The sequence below is a fragment of the Olea europaea genome, chromosome 18 (genome assembly GCF_002742605.1).
Source record: "Olea europaea var. sylvestris chromosome 18, O_europaea_v1, whole genome shotgun sequence".
Lineage (NCBI taxonomy): Eukaryota > Viridiplantae > Streptophyta > Magnoliopsida > Lamiales > Oleaceae > Olea > Olea europaea.
The window spans coordinates 21,069,548-21,085,185 of NC_036254.1; the positions used below are offsets into that span (position 1 = coordinate 21,069,548).

At 35.0% G+C, this 15,638-nt stretch overlaps 1 protein-coding gene across 2 annotated transcripts in view; it reads left to right on the forward strand.

The window, feature by feature from the left end:
- LOC111367765 (CSC1-like protein At1g32090) overlaps positions 1 to 9,555 on the forward strand; it is a 10,648-nt gene extending 1,093 nt beyond the window's left edge. Inside the window, exons 1-11 of one of the 2 annotated variants that reach the window (XM_022988817.1) lie at positions 132 to 423; positions 554 to 706; positions 1,119 to 1,254; positions 2,355 to 2,456; positions 2,672 to 2,791; positions 2,925 to 3,005; positions 3,187 to 3,527; positions 4,709 to 4,954; positions 5,939 to 6,263; positions 7,093 to 7,326; positions 8,765 to 9,555. In XM_022988817.1, the coding sequence (XP_022844585.1) occupies positions 1,138 to 1,254; positions 2,355 to 2,456; positions 2,672 to 2,791; positions 2,925 to 3,005; positions 3,187 to 3,527; positions 4,709 to 4,954; positions 5,939 to 6,263; positions 7,093 to 7,326; positions 8,765 to 9,142 (1,944 nt within the window). In that variant the 5' untranslated portion in view covers positions 132 to 423; positions 554 to 706; positions 1,119 to 1,137 and the 3' untranslated portion in view covers positions 9,143 to 9,555. Of the gene's footprint in view, positions 1 to 131; positions 424 to 553; positions 707 to 1,118; positions 1,255 to 2,354; positions 2,457 to 2,671; positions 2,792 to 2,924; positions 3,006 to 3,186; positions 3,528 to 4,708; positions 4,955 to 5,938; positions 6,264 to 7,092; positions 7,327 to 8,764 lie in introns of those variants that run through there. The other variant, XM_022988816.1, reaches the window with a different exon arrangement.
- Positions 9,556 to 15,638: the final 6,083 nt, after the last annotated feature.

Genomic DNA, 15,638 nt, shown 5'->3' on the forward strand with positions numbered 1-15,638 from the left:
CATTTAGAGGCTGTTTGGGAGTGATTTTGACAATTAATTTTTTAACTGTTAGGAGAAAAGTGGGTCCACTTGTGAGAGAAGAAGTCAAATATAACGGTTGAAATATTGAAATAACGGTAAAAAAACAATTTTTTGGGAGGAAAAATCGTTCCCAAACAGGCCCTTAATTTAAGATGCTAAAACTTGGGGCTGGTAATTCTTGAAATCCGTTTAAGATTAAGGAATAGTTTAGAGTTCGTGGCCAATTCTACATATTTTCACAGGATTCTGATTCTCGGTTGTCTACTGGAAATTTATTTGCTGAGTTGGGCAATGATATATGATATTGTTAGCCTTTTCGACTAAGCAGTATGCAATAACCAGATGAAAGCTTTCTTTGAAGTTTCCCAGTCATCTTACTCTTCTGTTACAATTCACGTTTAGGTGTGACAAATTTGTTATAGCATATATTTAAGTGTTATGAATAATTTCTTGCATAAAGGTCTAAAATTTTCAATTCGATTATAGAAGTTCTGAAATTTAATTAGGCCATTTTCTCTATCTGTTTTGACAGCTTGAAAATATTTGGACCAATAGCTCTCGCAGCACTTCTGGTTCTCATTCCAGTGAATGTATCAGGAGGAACTTTATTCTTTCTGCGCCGTGACTTGGTTGTCAGCAACATTGACAAGCTTTCAATATCAAACATTCGTCCCAAGTCTTATAAGTAAGTTTATTGTCCTTTTACTATAGAAGATATATGTAAATAGTATAAGCTAGATGCTAATAACTGAAATATCCTTCACTTAAGAGAAGAAGTAGGGATTTTGATAATTATATGTGGATTTATTTTGATATTTTTTTCACTAAAGAAAGGTGTTGAAAAGAGTCACTTGAATGAAAGTGATGAATTGGTTTTTTTATATCGATCCACAACATCACCAAAGATAGAGAGGAAATATTGTTCAGGAAAAAGAAAAAGACTTGGAGTCCAAAACCAGTATATAGTATTATAAGTAGAGTGCATGGATCTATCAGCGCATCATCTTGGATGATTAAGAACAGAAATACTCAGCTTCTTTCTAAGTCTTCCATCTAGTTTCATACCTAAGAGAAGAGCTTTTATGGTTGAATTTCAGGTTTTTTATCCACATATCAATGGAGTATTTGTTTACTTTTTGGACTTGCTACATGCTTTATAAGGAATATGGAAGAGTTGCATCAATGCGGTTAAAATTTTTGGCTTCCCAAGGCAAGCGTGCTGAACAATTCACGGTTAGTTAAACTTGCATTGCTATTCTGATATCAAGTATGAACACAGACAATTTCCTGCATTTCAGTGATGAAAAATGTGTGATTATATTGTTTCAAGGTAACTTACAATTTCATCAAATTCCTATCGATTCCTATCACATTTTTCTTATTTAAGTAGAAGTATTAAGGAAGTAAAAGAAGAAGTGTGTAAATGGAACACAAGATGAAGATAACTTACTTTTAGAGATGAACATCTTTTATAGCACTTCATTTGTTAAGAGTTCTTATTATCAAATGTGAAGTACAAAAATTGGAGGGATAAGGTTGCTTCACGAACAACGAAAATAAATGGCATTGATGCAGCGAGGACAATCGTGCACTACTACTGATGCTGTAAGGACACTTTTACATTTGTGAGTTTGAATGATTATTGAGTTTTAGTGAAAGTTGAAAAGGTGGGTGTTTCAATTGTATGTTCATTTTAGCCTTTAAACTAATGGCTATAACTTTTGTAAGTCTTGATGTACCTTAAGACTGTGTTTGATATGATAACTATATGTGGATACCTTCATAAAGGAAATAGGAGTATTCCATTGTGGGCGGGGAGGGGGTATTTCGATGGTTTGCCAACTCTGAGGATCTGAATTGGGGTAAAATATTGAAGACCACGATCAAGTTTCAATTTCCCAAGTCACATGATGTTTCTATCTTAACGTTTTTACAATTCCGCATTTTTCAACCCTAAAACCAGCCTTTTTTACTTCAATTATTATGCATCTTCTCTGTTATTTCACGACCTATCATTCTGGCCAATGCTTTCTTCCTTTTTGTCAAATTCATACATTCTTGGACCGCTTTTCAAGTTGACTACTTAAAGCTCCAAGTGACCTCTACCATGCTTTGTTGAGTATATTTTTGCTTAGATTCCAATTTAAATATGATTTTTATCATGGCAATGAAAATTATTATGGCTAAGGTGGATCTTTTTATTGTCAAGAAACCAATATTTAATCCGCGTAGTCAGTTTTGAAACGGAAGGACATGTTCTAGATCCTTGTTTGAATTGACATGCATTTCTCAAATTTGCGGCGTGTTTTAAAATTAACGTGCACCGTCTTCAGGTTCTTGTTAGGAATGTGCCACGTGTTTCTGGGCGCTCAATATCGGATAGTATTGAGAACTTCTTTAAGAGGAACCATCCAGATCATTATCTCTGTCACCAGGTCATTTGTTGTTTCTCCCCAGTTTTTTTTTTTTTTTTTTTTTTTTTTTTTTTTTGATAAGGATTACATACAATGTCATTTTCTTAGAACTCACTCTCTCGAATCTAAGTGGACTTTTTTCTTGAAATAGAATTCATATCTACTTGATTATTTCCACAATTTCTTGACTTGGAAGTGCTTTCTTTTTCTATGTTTATTCTCTTGTCTTTACCCAGGCTGTGTACAACGCAAATAAGTTTGCTAGACTTATCAGAAAAAGAGACCGGCTTCAAAATTGGCTGGACTACAACCAACTCAAGTTTGAGAGGCATTCAGAGAAGAGGCCAACTAGTAAGGTAGCACTTTGTGTGTTAAAGTCATTCGACCTTGATATTTGAAGACATAGAATGAAGCATGCATGTACAACTATATTGCTGGGTCAACAGCACAAAGTCTCATTTTTGAATATTTAATGCGTTTTTAATTCAGAAAGGTTTCCTCGGACTCTGGGGTAAAAAAGTTGATTCCATTGACTTCTACAAAGGGCAAATTAAGGAGCTTGATAAAGAAGTGAGTTGTGCTTTCTAATTTTATTTAAGATCAAGTTACTACCTTGAACTTTGTATTTTTCTTCTTTCCTTCTCCCACCTCTTAGTACTCACCTTGATTAAATAAGCTTGCTTGCTCATTGAGCTGGCAAATTGCATTTCTTTCTTTCTTATAAAATTACTCTTCATCCCTTGCTTCTTAGTTGACGATGGAACGCCAAAGAATTCTGAAAGATGCTAAAGCGATCATTCCCACTGCCTTTGTGTCATTCAATTCTAGATGGGGAGCAGCTGTTTGTGCACAAACACAACAGAGCAAGAATCCCACATTGTGGTTAACAAATTGGGCCCCCGAACCCAGGGATGTATACTGGAAGAATCTGTCTATACCATTTGTTTCTCTTAGCATTCGGAAACCCATCATATCTGTATTGGTGTTTGCATTGGTCTTCTTTTACATGATCCCAATTGCTTTTGTACAATCATTGGCAAATCTGGAGGGGTTGGAGAGGGTTGCTCCTTTTCTCAGACCGCTGATCGAATGGTAACTTTTTCATAAAAGAAACATCTTCTTTTGTTGCCTGAGACTGCAGTTTTGTATCTATGCGAAAACTACAGACCTCTTTGGCTAATGGCAGAGTAGTTATCACTGGGATAGTCATATATGTTATGAATAATTGAAATTTTATTTGAGTTAAATTCCCTTTGGGATTTAGAGTCGCTCTACAATGACATTTTTTTTTTCTCAATGATGCAGGACATTTTCTAGTTTTGCATTTCGGCATTCCCGTGATTTTTTCGTAATCATCTTCTAATGTTGCCTTATGTTTCCAATTGTCTGCTGTAGGGGTTCAAGCTCCAAGTTAAAAAATATTTGATTCGTTTGTGTATGTCTTAGTTGTTTATGCAAAAGGTACTTTAAGTCTATAATTGATAAATGCTTTGAACTAATTTGGTGGAGAATCACTGTTGCTCAACTCAAGAGGCTGTAAATGCAACCGAAAACCTGTTTCACGTGACAAAATTCCACATTCCTGAATATGTATGTGAAGTTCTCATATTTGTGCTTCTGAGATTTATGAACACTTGTTCTTACCGTTTATTAATTGTCTATGAACTGTGGAACCAAATTTGTAAAACTAAGAGCGCTTGAATATATATGCTTAACTCAAGGGGCTATAATGCAACCGGAAATCTGATTCACTTTACAAAATTCCACATTCCTGACAATGTATGTGAAGTTCTCATTTTTGTGCTTCTGAGATAAAAATTTGTATCCACACTATTTATTCTGTCTATGAACTGTGGAAACTTTATAAAACCACGTTTGAAAATATATCTCTGTATCTGGATTGTTGATGATATGAATATAAAAATATTTATCATGCATCTCTTTGGTTTTTGTGAAGTACAAAAAATGATAACTTTAAACCATACAGCGCATGATTCTGCATAAACCAAGGATTTCATTTCTTTGCTTTTCTTTTTAGTTCAATCAAATATCTTCAGGTAGTCAACGTGATTCAAGTATGTATCTTGCGCTCTTTATGTTTTATTTCTTTTCGATGTGTGTATGTCAAATCCCTCATCCTCATTACAATGTACTTTTCGCGCTATTGACTTTTTTAAACCTTGATGATTTTCTTGGGTACCATGTCAGATTTGATGTTTAGCTATTTTACTTGTGTTCTTAGATTTAGCAAAAGCTGCTGATTTTGTTTGCAGGAACTTTGTCAAGTCTTTCCTACAGGGTTTCCTTCCTGGTCTGGCGCTTAAAATCTTCTTATACATTCTTCCTGCAATTTTAATGATTATGTCAAAAATAGAGGGACACGTGGCAATATCAGTACTAGAAAGGAGAACAGCTGCAAAATATTACTACTTCATGCTCGTTAATGTTTTCTTGGGGAGCATAGTGACGGGAACAGCATTCCAGCAACTTCATGCCTTCCTTCACCAATCAGCTACCCAGTAATAGTCCTTATTCCTCTTGTTGCTTGAGAAAATGTTTTAATGATCAGGACCATAATCCATTACTTCTCAAAACCAGAAAAGGACTAAAAATAATTTTGGGTACTCGATGGACTTATATTGCGTGCATGTTCTAAACCAACTTTTTTCAGAAGTTGATTTGTTCAATTTGTATGAAAAAATATGTTTGTCCGTGTCTATGTTTATATTGGTGTATGTGGGTGAGTTTGCTTACTTCCATCATATGAAAAATAGTTGAAATTATGACTCTTGCATTCAAATTAAGAAAATTAAATGAAAAAGTACCTCCTCACTTAGTTTACATCACTTTCCGCTTTCCTCCTGCTCGCCTCTGTTCTGGAAAGATGTGAAGTGTATGGTAATGTGTGACCTTGGAGAGTACAGCTACTAATTACTTTCTGTTGATATCATTAATTATCATTAATATGACTCACTTGAGTTGACTGAATATTGTGAATGGTGTTGTGACATTTTCTTAGTTTTGAGGAATATAAAATATTTCAAGATCTTGATGTGCCAAATTGCCATAAAAACCATAGCCTGTAATTTTTTAATTCGCCTGTGGAACTGTGTCATGCTGAATCAAACAGCCAGGCTAGTTTAGAAGCTTTAATCAGGAGGAATCATACTTGTATTACACTTCCAGGTCTGAATATACAACCTGCAAACTTCTAGACTGGCAAATGCTTTCAATCTTTTTCCAAATTAAGAATTAGACAAACATATATATGTGTGTGTGTGTGTGTGTGTTTTTTTTTTATTTTTTATTTTTTTTATTTTTTTATTTTTTAAATAAAGGAAACTGTGCTAATCTTGGAAGGATGAAGTATATTATGTCTGATAGTATTTTTTTGATTGAGTTTTCTTAATCTTTGTGAAAAGAAAAATGGGATGGTCTTTGTGCCCATTCTTCCCTTGTTTTTCTTTTTAATGATTCCTGAATGAATTTTTTTGTGATTGCAGGATCCCAAGAAACATTGGAGTCTCAATTCCCATGAAAGCCACTTTCTTTATCACATACATAATGGTCGATGGGTGGGCTGGGATTGCTAGCGAGATTCTCCGATTGAAACCTCTAGTGATTTTCCACCTGAAGAACATGTTTATTGTAAAAACTGAAAGAGACCTAGAGAGGGCCATGAACCCCGGAGGCGTTGATTTTCCCGAGACTCTCCCGAGTCTTCAATTGTATTTCCTTCTGGGCATTGTGTATATGGTTGTTACCCCGATCCTTCTTCCTTTTGTACTGGTCTTCTTTGCCTTTGCATACTTCGTTTATCGTCATCAGGTTAGTTCTCAATTGAATTTGCACTTCTATTTTCTTATTCCAAGTTATAGAGCCTGATTCATCAATTTAGCAAATGTCAATTTGAAGACGTTAACTCATTTTTAAGTTCTAAAATCCATGGGGTGTTCATGTCAACCCTGCGATTATTAGGGCAAGCTGTTTGGAAATGCACATGTCCTGAATTTTTGAAATAATTCAATAATTTCAAAAAAGCTTGTTTGGCTGAGCTTAAAAAGTTAATTTGTAAGTAAATAATTTTTTTAAAATTCATTAGCTTTTTTTATTGGTCACAGTTGAAAATAAGTTACTTATTTAGACAGTAAGAGTGTGTTTGATTGACATGAAAAATATCACCTAGAAAAGAAAATATTTTCCATCTTTTGTGGAAAATAAAAACCACCTCTACCCAAGGAAAATATTTTCCTTAAAAACAAGGAAAATTAGGCATATTTTCAAAAGTTGGAAAATGTTTTTCATGGAAAAAAATAGCAAACAAACACTCCAAGTAGAAATTTGGGTGAAAAACTGATATTTTACCTTTAAAATAAGTTATCCAAACATATTTGGAAACAAAAAGTTACTTAAAATGGTATCTTTTAAATTTTGTTTAAGCTTCACTAAACATGCTTGTACTATTATAATTGTTTCAAATATAGCCTATTGGCAAATATTTTGAAGGACATGCATAGGTAAAATATATTGTCACTTTTGGCATTGTAATTGGTATAAGTTAAGTAAAGCACGATTTTTTAACTTGTGGTTTCGATAGACAATGGATGTAATAAATTCCAATCTGAGATCTTTGATGTTACCGCTCATTCTCATTCAGGTCATTAATGTATATAACCAACATTATGAAAGCGCTGCTGCCTTTTGGCCACATGTTCATGGACGCATAATAGCTAGCTTACTAATATCACAGCTGCTGCTAATGGGCTTATTGAGCACAAAAAAAGCTGCAAATTCCACTCCTTTACTCGTTGTGTTACCTATTTTGACTTTGACCTTCCACAAGTACTGCAAGAATCGCTTTGAACCTGCATTCAGAAGGTATCCTCTTGAGGTGAGATCCAGTGAATAATCGATTAAGTTATCATTTTGTTCTGTTCTTACTAAGTTAGCTTATCTTGGTTTTATTTCTTAGTAGTTAAATATTAGATCTGTTCAATGTTGCCGCTGTTACAATAGTCCAGGGATTAGTCGATCACATGAAACTGCAGAAGTTCTCTTCCACGGACATACACATGTTTTTATATGAAAATTTTGCCCACTCAGAATTTTCAATATGTTTATGGAGAGTATTGAACATTAGAATGCTATTGAAGTCTCTGATGGCTATGTTCTAACTAAAGTTTTCTTTTAGAAAATGCTTTGAATTGTCTCTTCTTCTGATTGATGTTCTTTTGATCCTGATTACTAATTATTTCTTTTGGCTATTGAAACTCTTCAGGAGGTACCCAAGGAAAATATTTTCCTTAAAAACAAGGAAAATTAGGCATATTTTCAAAAGTTGGAAAATGTTTTTCATGGAAAAAAATAGCAAACAAACACTCCAAGTAGAAATTTGGGTGAAAAACTGATATTTTACCTTTAAAATAAGTTATCCAAACATATTTGGAAACAAAAAGTTACTTAAAATGGTATCTTTTAAATTTTGTTTAAGCTTCACTAAACATGCTTGTACTATTATAATTGTTTCAAATATAGCCTATTGGCAAATATTTTGAAGGACATGCATAGGTAAAATATATTGTCACTTTTGGCATTGTAATTGGTATAAGTTAAGTAAAGCACGATTTTTTAACTTGTGGTTTCGATAGACAATGGATGTAATAAATTCCAATCTGAGATCTTTGATGTTACCGCTCATTCTCATTCAGGTCATTAATGTATATAACCAACATTATGAAAGCGCTGCTGCCTTTTGGCCACATGTTCATGGACGCATAATAGCTAGCTTACTAATATCACAGCTGCTGCTAATGGGCTTATTGAGCACAAAAAAAGCTGCAAATTCCACTCCTTTACTCGTTGTGTTACCTATTTTGACTTTGACCTTCCACAAGTACTGCAAGAATCGCTTTGAACCTGCATTCAGAAGGTATCCTCTTGAGGTGAGATCCAGTGAATAATCGATTAAGTTATCATTTTGTTCTGTTCTTACTAAGTTAGCTTATCTTGGTTTTATTTCTTAGTAGTTAAATATTAGATCTGTTCAATGTTGCCGCTGTTACAATAGTCCAGGGATTAGTCGATCACATGAAACTGCAGAAGTTCTCTTCCACGGACATACACATGTTTTTATATGAAAATTTTGCCCACTCAGAATTTTCAATATGTTTATGGAGAGTATTGAACATTAGAATGCTATTGAAGTCTCTGATGGCTATGTTCTAACTAAAGTTTTCTTTTAGAAAATGCTTTGAATTGTCTCTTCTTCTGATTGATGTTCTTTTGATCCTGATTACTAATTATTTCTTTTGGCTATTGAAACTCTTCAGGAGGCAATGAACAAAGACATGGAAGATCGTGCTTCTGAATCTGATGCCAATTTAAAATCTTACTTGGCTGATGCATACTTACATCCGATTTTTAACTCCTTTGAAGAAGTTGAATTGGTTGAAGTCAGAGTTGAAAAAAGCCAGGTTCACATTCCGAGCCCTTCTCCAAGTGATCCTAGCTCTCCCTCCCCTCGTCGTGCCTACCATCATGAAGATGAGCCGTCTTATGATGTCAATCGCTATGAAGTCGAAGAACCACAAACGGCATATCACTATGAAGTCGAACAACATCAAACAGCATATCACCATGAAGTCGAATCATACAGTAACATGTTTCAGTATGATACTGAATCAAACCATGATGTCTATCGCTATTAAAGTTTGATCTTTATTAGATTGGTAAGCATTTCATTCCAGTGTAAAGTCCTAATTGTGGGCTTGGTGTGTTGGAGTGTACCATGTTGGACAGGATTATAGGAGAACAAGTTAAATTCTAGCTGTCTAGGTGACTGACTATTGTAATCATAGATAGAGCTTAACATTGTTTGCCTACTCAAGTATGCTTCTTTTATGTTGTAGTTTTTGTCGGTGTAAATGTATCTTCGATGTGCTCTTTATGTTACGGAGAAACTAGAGTTTCTTGGCTGAATCTGTTGATAGAACTGGTTTTGAAGGCCTGGTTCTTCGCTTTAATGAACCTATGGAAGGACCGTGATTAAGGCGAAAAAAGAACAGCCACAAAAAGATAGTGTTCTATGAGTTGTATGATGCAGGTTTGGTTGCAGTTGACATCAATGTGTTGGTCTTTGTTTGAAGTTTGGCTTATAGTTGAAACAATGTCTGGCCATGAATTGCAGCTACAAGTGCAGATTTTATCCTCCCTTGGCATGACTTGAGGGAATCATAATTTGATGAATGTGGTCATTTTATTTATATCCATTCATGCTATTTTTGTCTAGTTGTAGATTGTGAATTTTGGTTTCTTTTGCTAAAAATATAAAGAATTAATGATTGGCGTAAATGACAAAAAATGTATATCAAGTATCTCAACCATGAATTCTTGAAAAAAAAATAATAGCCCATTAAATATATGGAGCTAAATGTGCCTTTGAAAAATTTCACCGAGACAAAGATGGAATGTGAAAAATGTAGGGAAAATGCTTCTCTGCCAGAAAAATGGTTGATAAAGAGCTTGACACCTTCTCACAACTGTCGGGTCCTACATGAATAAACAATTGGGAGGAAGAAGTGATCCCATCCCCAAATGTGTGTGTAAGTCAATCTTTCTGTCATGTATTTTCTGGCAGAGGAGCATGTTCCAAAACGCAGTAGTGGTAGTAAATGGTAGAGTTGGTTATATCTAATATAGATTATGCATGAACCATAATTGGAGTCATAGGTTCTCTAAAGTCTCTGGTACGAGCGTCTGCGGGACATGTGGCTTGAGATTGTTTTAGCATGAACGCTTTTGGTTTTGAACGGTCTTATGCAAGTTATTGTCTTCATAAAGTCCTTTTGCAATTGATGTTTTGATTTATAATAATGAGAGGATCGAACTTAAATAAATATATATGTATTTTCTTTTGTGTTAATATTTTAGATGAAGTGGCTAATGAGCTGGTAAAAGTTTTGATTTCAAGATTATTATTTGGCCATTGATGAGAAAATGAATTTGGCATTAACCAGGAGAAAATGGAGCTGACATCCCAATAATAACAACATCATCATCATCATCATCATCATTATTATTATTATTCTTTTTCAATTATGTACTTCCACTGTGATGTTGTTTCTTGTTCATCATTATGTCTACTTTTGAAAATTAATGATTTCAATGATGCGGCGAACCAAATCGTTAATATTGCAATTTGCAAATGATCTGAAGTGACATGTGCGAGACAACGTTAAAATCCAAGTGACCACTGAAAAACAACTGTAGAAGGGCTTCCAGGGCATACAATATATCTACATAGCTCATGGAAAGTTTAATAAAAAAATCAAAATGGAAAGTTTTTCGAGCGTCTCTAATGCACCCTATAGCTCTCTTTCTGTGTCTGAAAGGTACTTTCGTCAATGATAAATTCTTAAAATAGCTCTGATATTAGTGTTACTCGACAAATTTGTTTTCTAGGTGCAATTTCCAATCTTCGAACTACTTCCTCATTTGAACTCCTGTAATATTTGTATATCAAACTATGTAGAGCAAGGGACGAAGAAGCTGGACAGATTGCTGTTGCAGTAATATTCGCTCTCCAAGGCAGGCTATGGACAATTAACTTGTAGAGTTGTGGGGGCAAATTAAGTGATAATATAAATTATAGTTCCAAAATTACAAAAACTCGGTATGAAAGATTATACTACCCGAAAAAGTACTTCAAGATAACATTAATATATCATGTCCATCATTAAACAACATTGCATAGTTCCTGCCTAAATGACAACGTTAGTTTCCCAAAAAAAATAAAATAAAATAAAAAAATAAAAAAAATAAAATCTATATCTTAGAAAGTAAAAATTATTACACTTGCAATCACGTCTTTATAGTATCAATGTATCCTTTTAATGTATCCATTGACCACCCATCCAATTTTGCAAATGACTTTTAACTATGTTCATTGCTAAGAATGAACTTTCGACAAATACAGTTGCAACCGGTAAAATCAAGGGTAGCTTCACAAGCATATGTACCAATGGATATACGCAATTCCTTTTTGTCTGAACCAATTTCTTTGCAAGACCACTAAATCCATCGACTTATGAAAATTCATCCTTGGACCGCGTAACAATTATGTATGTCTCCAATTGGTCATCAAGTGCCATGAGATCAATTTCACTAAATTCTAATGAATAAAATTGAGCAAGACGAGTAACTTATCCTTATAAAAAGCAAGGAAAGAATTGTTTGGATACAAACATGCCAAATGAAGACGTAGCTTGGTATTTACCTATGTGAGGTGATTGTTGAGCTCATGAAGTTGTTTATCAATCAACCAATATAAGAGTTCAACTTTGTAATGATGCGATGTAGGGATGAATTCCACCGCCACCACGTGCAAAACCGGGCTCAGTTTACCACAACATCGACACCAACACCTTGAGACAACTCCAACACCACCCTTGCCGCCGCCGGTCCGGTTGCTATCAATTGGGAAGGAGAAACCCAATAATATTCCCACGGTAGGTTAACCACTAAGGTCACAGTGAAGGGGAAAGGGAGAGGCCGAGAGAGAGAGACTCACAAAGAGGGGAAATTTTCACTCTAATGGAGGCCGAGAAAGGGAAGGGATTATATGCCAAGTATAGTGTCCAAAATAGGTAAGTTACAATTAGGGTTAAGTGGTGGACCAACAAACAAGGCTCAACTCAAATAAGTGGACTTCAACAATAATAATATAGCCTTCCAAGGAATGGTGCGGGAACCGTGAGCAACACTATAAAATAGGTTGCTTCGAACGGTCCATAACAAAGTGGATTGTGTTGTCTCGATAATTGTGTCGATGTACTAATCAATCATTAGACCGAGGCCGATTGATAATAAACAATCGAGGTTACATCATCGCCCGGGGAGGTCGTTTGACAACAAAATTGCCTAACATGCATATTAGTATGATGTTGAGTATTATGCTTTGACCGCCTTAGAAATACATAAACATCATCAATGTATGGGATTACATTTGATGCTTCTCACAAAAAGAATAAAGTTCACCAAGTGAAAATTCTTAATGAACTAGAAGTCATCTTTTTTTATTCCATTTAGAGAATCCCTCTTAAATACAAGATTTACGTCTAGTTTGTTGCTCGCTAGTATCAACTCTCATAAGATAGCAACAAAAACAAAAAGCAGCATTCTCCCTCCCAACACTTTCTCGGTCGAGTCTGTCGTACCGGACTTACCTAGTGCGGTTTATCTGGTTGGCGTGGTTTGCAGGCTATTGCGTCAACTGGAGGGTTTACCTAGTGCGTACTCAAAGGGTAACGGCTACGGGTTCCCCTGTCACAAAAAAAAAAAAAAAAAAAAAAAAAAAAAAACAACAACAGTATACCTATTTAATGCTATACTCTAACCAATTTTCAAACTCATTGAACCATTCTGACTTGAGATCACTCGATGAATTTTCAAAATTAGTTTTTGTGAAATTGTGTCCACAAGGTTGACATGGACCTCTCAATAAATAGGTTCTTCCGATTTCATCGCTAAACTAAAATTTATTTGCTTGTTGACCAAAATTTTGAAACTGAGTGTGGGGGCAGTGAATCTGTCTCTCCTGCTTATGCTTAAAACTTCATCCATTCCTCATTGTCATCTTAAAATTTATTGATGAGCATCGATACCATGGTCTGCAGCTGGAAAGACTCTTCTAAGGGAACTGAGGACCTTACTAAATTCTAAACTTTAGTTCCCTTTTCTTACCGTTAAGAAGAAAAATTGTTCATTTAGATAGGCTAATGGAAATAATTTCATAGAGAGAACGAAAAGAGTCATTATTTTCCTTATTCTTTTGTACTATAATGTCACACACGAGTGCGATGACAATCTTGGCTTTGCTCGAATTCTTTTGGTATATTATGAAATTTGTCTACTTTGCAATATCTTTTGTCTTTGAATCTTACCCGGCTAAAAAACCTACCATTTTGCATTTGATTAATATTTTGTCTTTTTAACGACTCAATATTCAGCTCGTCTGATAACAATTTAGTGTCTACTTTGGATACTAGTACAAACTATTTTGCATAGTTCCTTTTATATATATTTATATATACTACGAACAATTCGATGTTACAATGGGATTTAGAAGGTTGTCATTACCCCCTTTCCACCTTGTTATAATACAAAAGTCATTTTCTAGGAGAAACGTTCTAAGGCGCATAACTTTCACTTTCCCTCAATTACTCTACAAACAGTGACGGATTTTCCCATAACAAAATAGTGACAAATTATTATTACTAATTTTGTTTCTAAATTAAAAGTTGCATATTCAGTAGAGAGTTAGACATTGACATTAAATGATGAATCATTAGACTTAAAATAGTTTAATATAGTACCAGAATAGGTAGAGATATTCAGTTCAATTTAAGTTACTATACATTTTCGAAAATTGTACACACCTTCCAACCTTTGATAAAAAGTGAATTCGACTTGCACGGCAGTGGTTGCGTTTTCAGAATATGTGGTACCCATTGTCGAAATGTATGCTAAAAAGTTATTATTATGACTATTGGGATAAATATATGAAAATGGTGGATGAAAATAGTTATTTCCTACTTTTTTTCAGGAATTGATAAATTTTCCATCTTTATTCCATTTTTGTCTAAATTGTGGAGTAAATGGGCTTCTAAATGTGGTATTTCGTTAGTGATCCTCTCATGGCCTTGGCTTGTCACAGTATCGAGGATCATACCAAAGATCTGTATTTAGAAGTTTGTTTTAAGAAAAATACAAAAACAAGGTCCAGAATATATTTGTTGACTTCATGCATTGCAAAACATAGCTAAAAAATACTTATCCTCTACAATATTAAGAATATTATACCGATATTCTTTTGTAAAAAAGTGAATAAATCGAGGTTTTTCTCTCTCTCGAAAGTTTCACAACCAGCTGTTCCTTGCTACACAACCTAGCTAAACCATTTTTAAACCCTCCACCTCACGTGTTTCTACTTACATTAATCCCAAGCTAAATTCCTAGTTTCTGCAGAACAAAATTGGACAAGAAAATATGGCAGAAACCAAATCCGAGGTTCAAGAAAGTCTAGGTGGAACAAGTTACAAGGAAATGGAGGAAAATATGGGTACACCCGATGTTCACAGTGTGGGAGTGAAAATTGAAAGAGCTAGAGAGATTTACAAAGCATATGCTGGGGTTGAAGAGAAACCAACAAAAAGTGAAGTTTTGGGATGGTATTTCTATGGACTTTGTTCCTACTTCGTTCATACAGTTTTGATTCCTATTGTGTTCCCTCTGATCATCAGCCAGACGGTGTTCGACCCACCGGAGCCGCCGCAAGGGTGGTCGAAGAGTTACATGGGCTTGGAGTGCAAGCCGAACCAAACACGACTGTAAGTATTCATTAGTAATACTGTACCTACTTTACAAAAACCTCACGACTGTCTCTGCACAGAACCCGGGTCAAAAAAATAGTTAATAAGGAGTCTTTAAAATTACTGAATTGTTTGAGAAGTTATTGTTAGTTAAACTATCTTAATTCTTCTTGTTTCTATGCAATCCTATGTTTTCGATGTTTGAGGAATTGAACCAAAATGCTTGCATGGAATTAGAGTTCTAGATATAACGGAGAGTAACATGGATAATTTTGGCATTTTGAGTAACATGGAAATAGATTATCCTACGAGGTGAACAATAATTTTTAGAGCGGCGATATGTGGAAGACTAGATTTAAATAAATATATATCTCGTCGTCTATAACTATTTAAAATTTGACATAAAAAATGTCCTAATGTGAATATAGCTTGCACGTGCAAGGATGTGATCATAGTCGAGCTTGTTAATTAAACCTTGATGCTTACCTACAGGTATGAAGGCCTAATACACAGATCAATCAGTAACTCAAATTTCTCCTCATTGGAGTGGACATCAATTTCTTGGGCTGGAGGACTCATCCTTTCAGCACCAATTCTTGGAATTCTCTCAATCCTACTCGATTATGGCCATAACCAGCAACTCATAGCTGGTGTAGCAACCGCCGTTGGAGCCCTCTTCTGCCTTCCTGCCGGATTCGTCCAAAAATCATGGATCTTTCCGCCGTATGTTGCTGCCATAGTTGTCGCCAACACAATTGGTGCTGCCGCCCACGCCCGCCACCTTGGTCTCATGATCCGGGGACACATCGGCTTGACCATCCGGAAAAGCCAATTC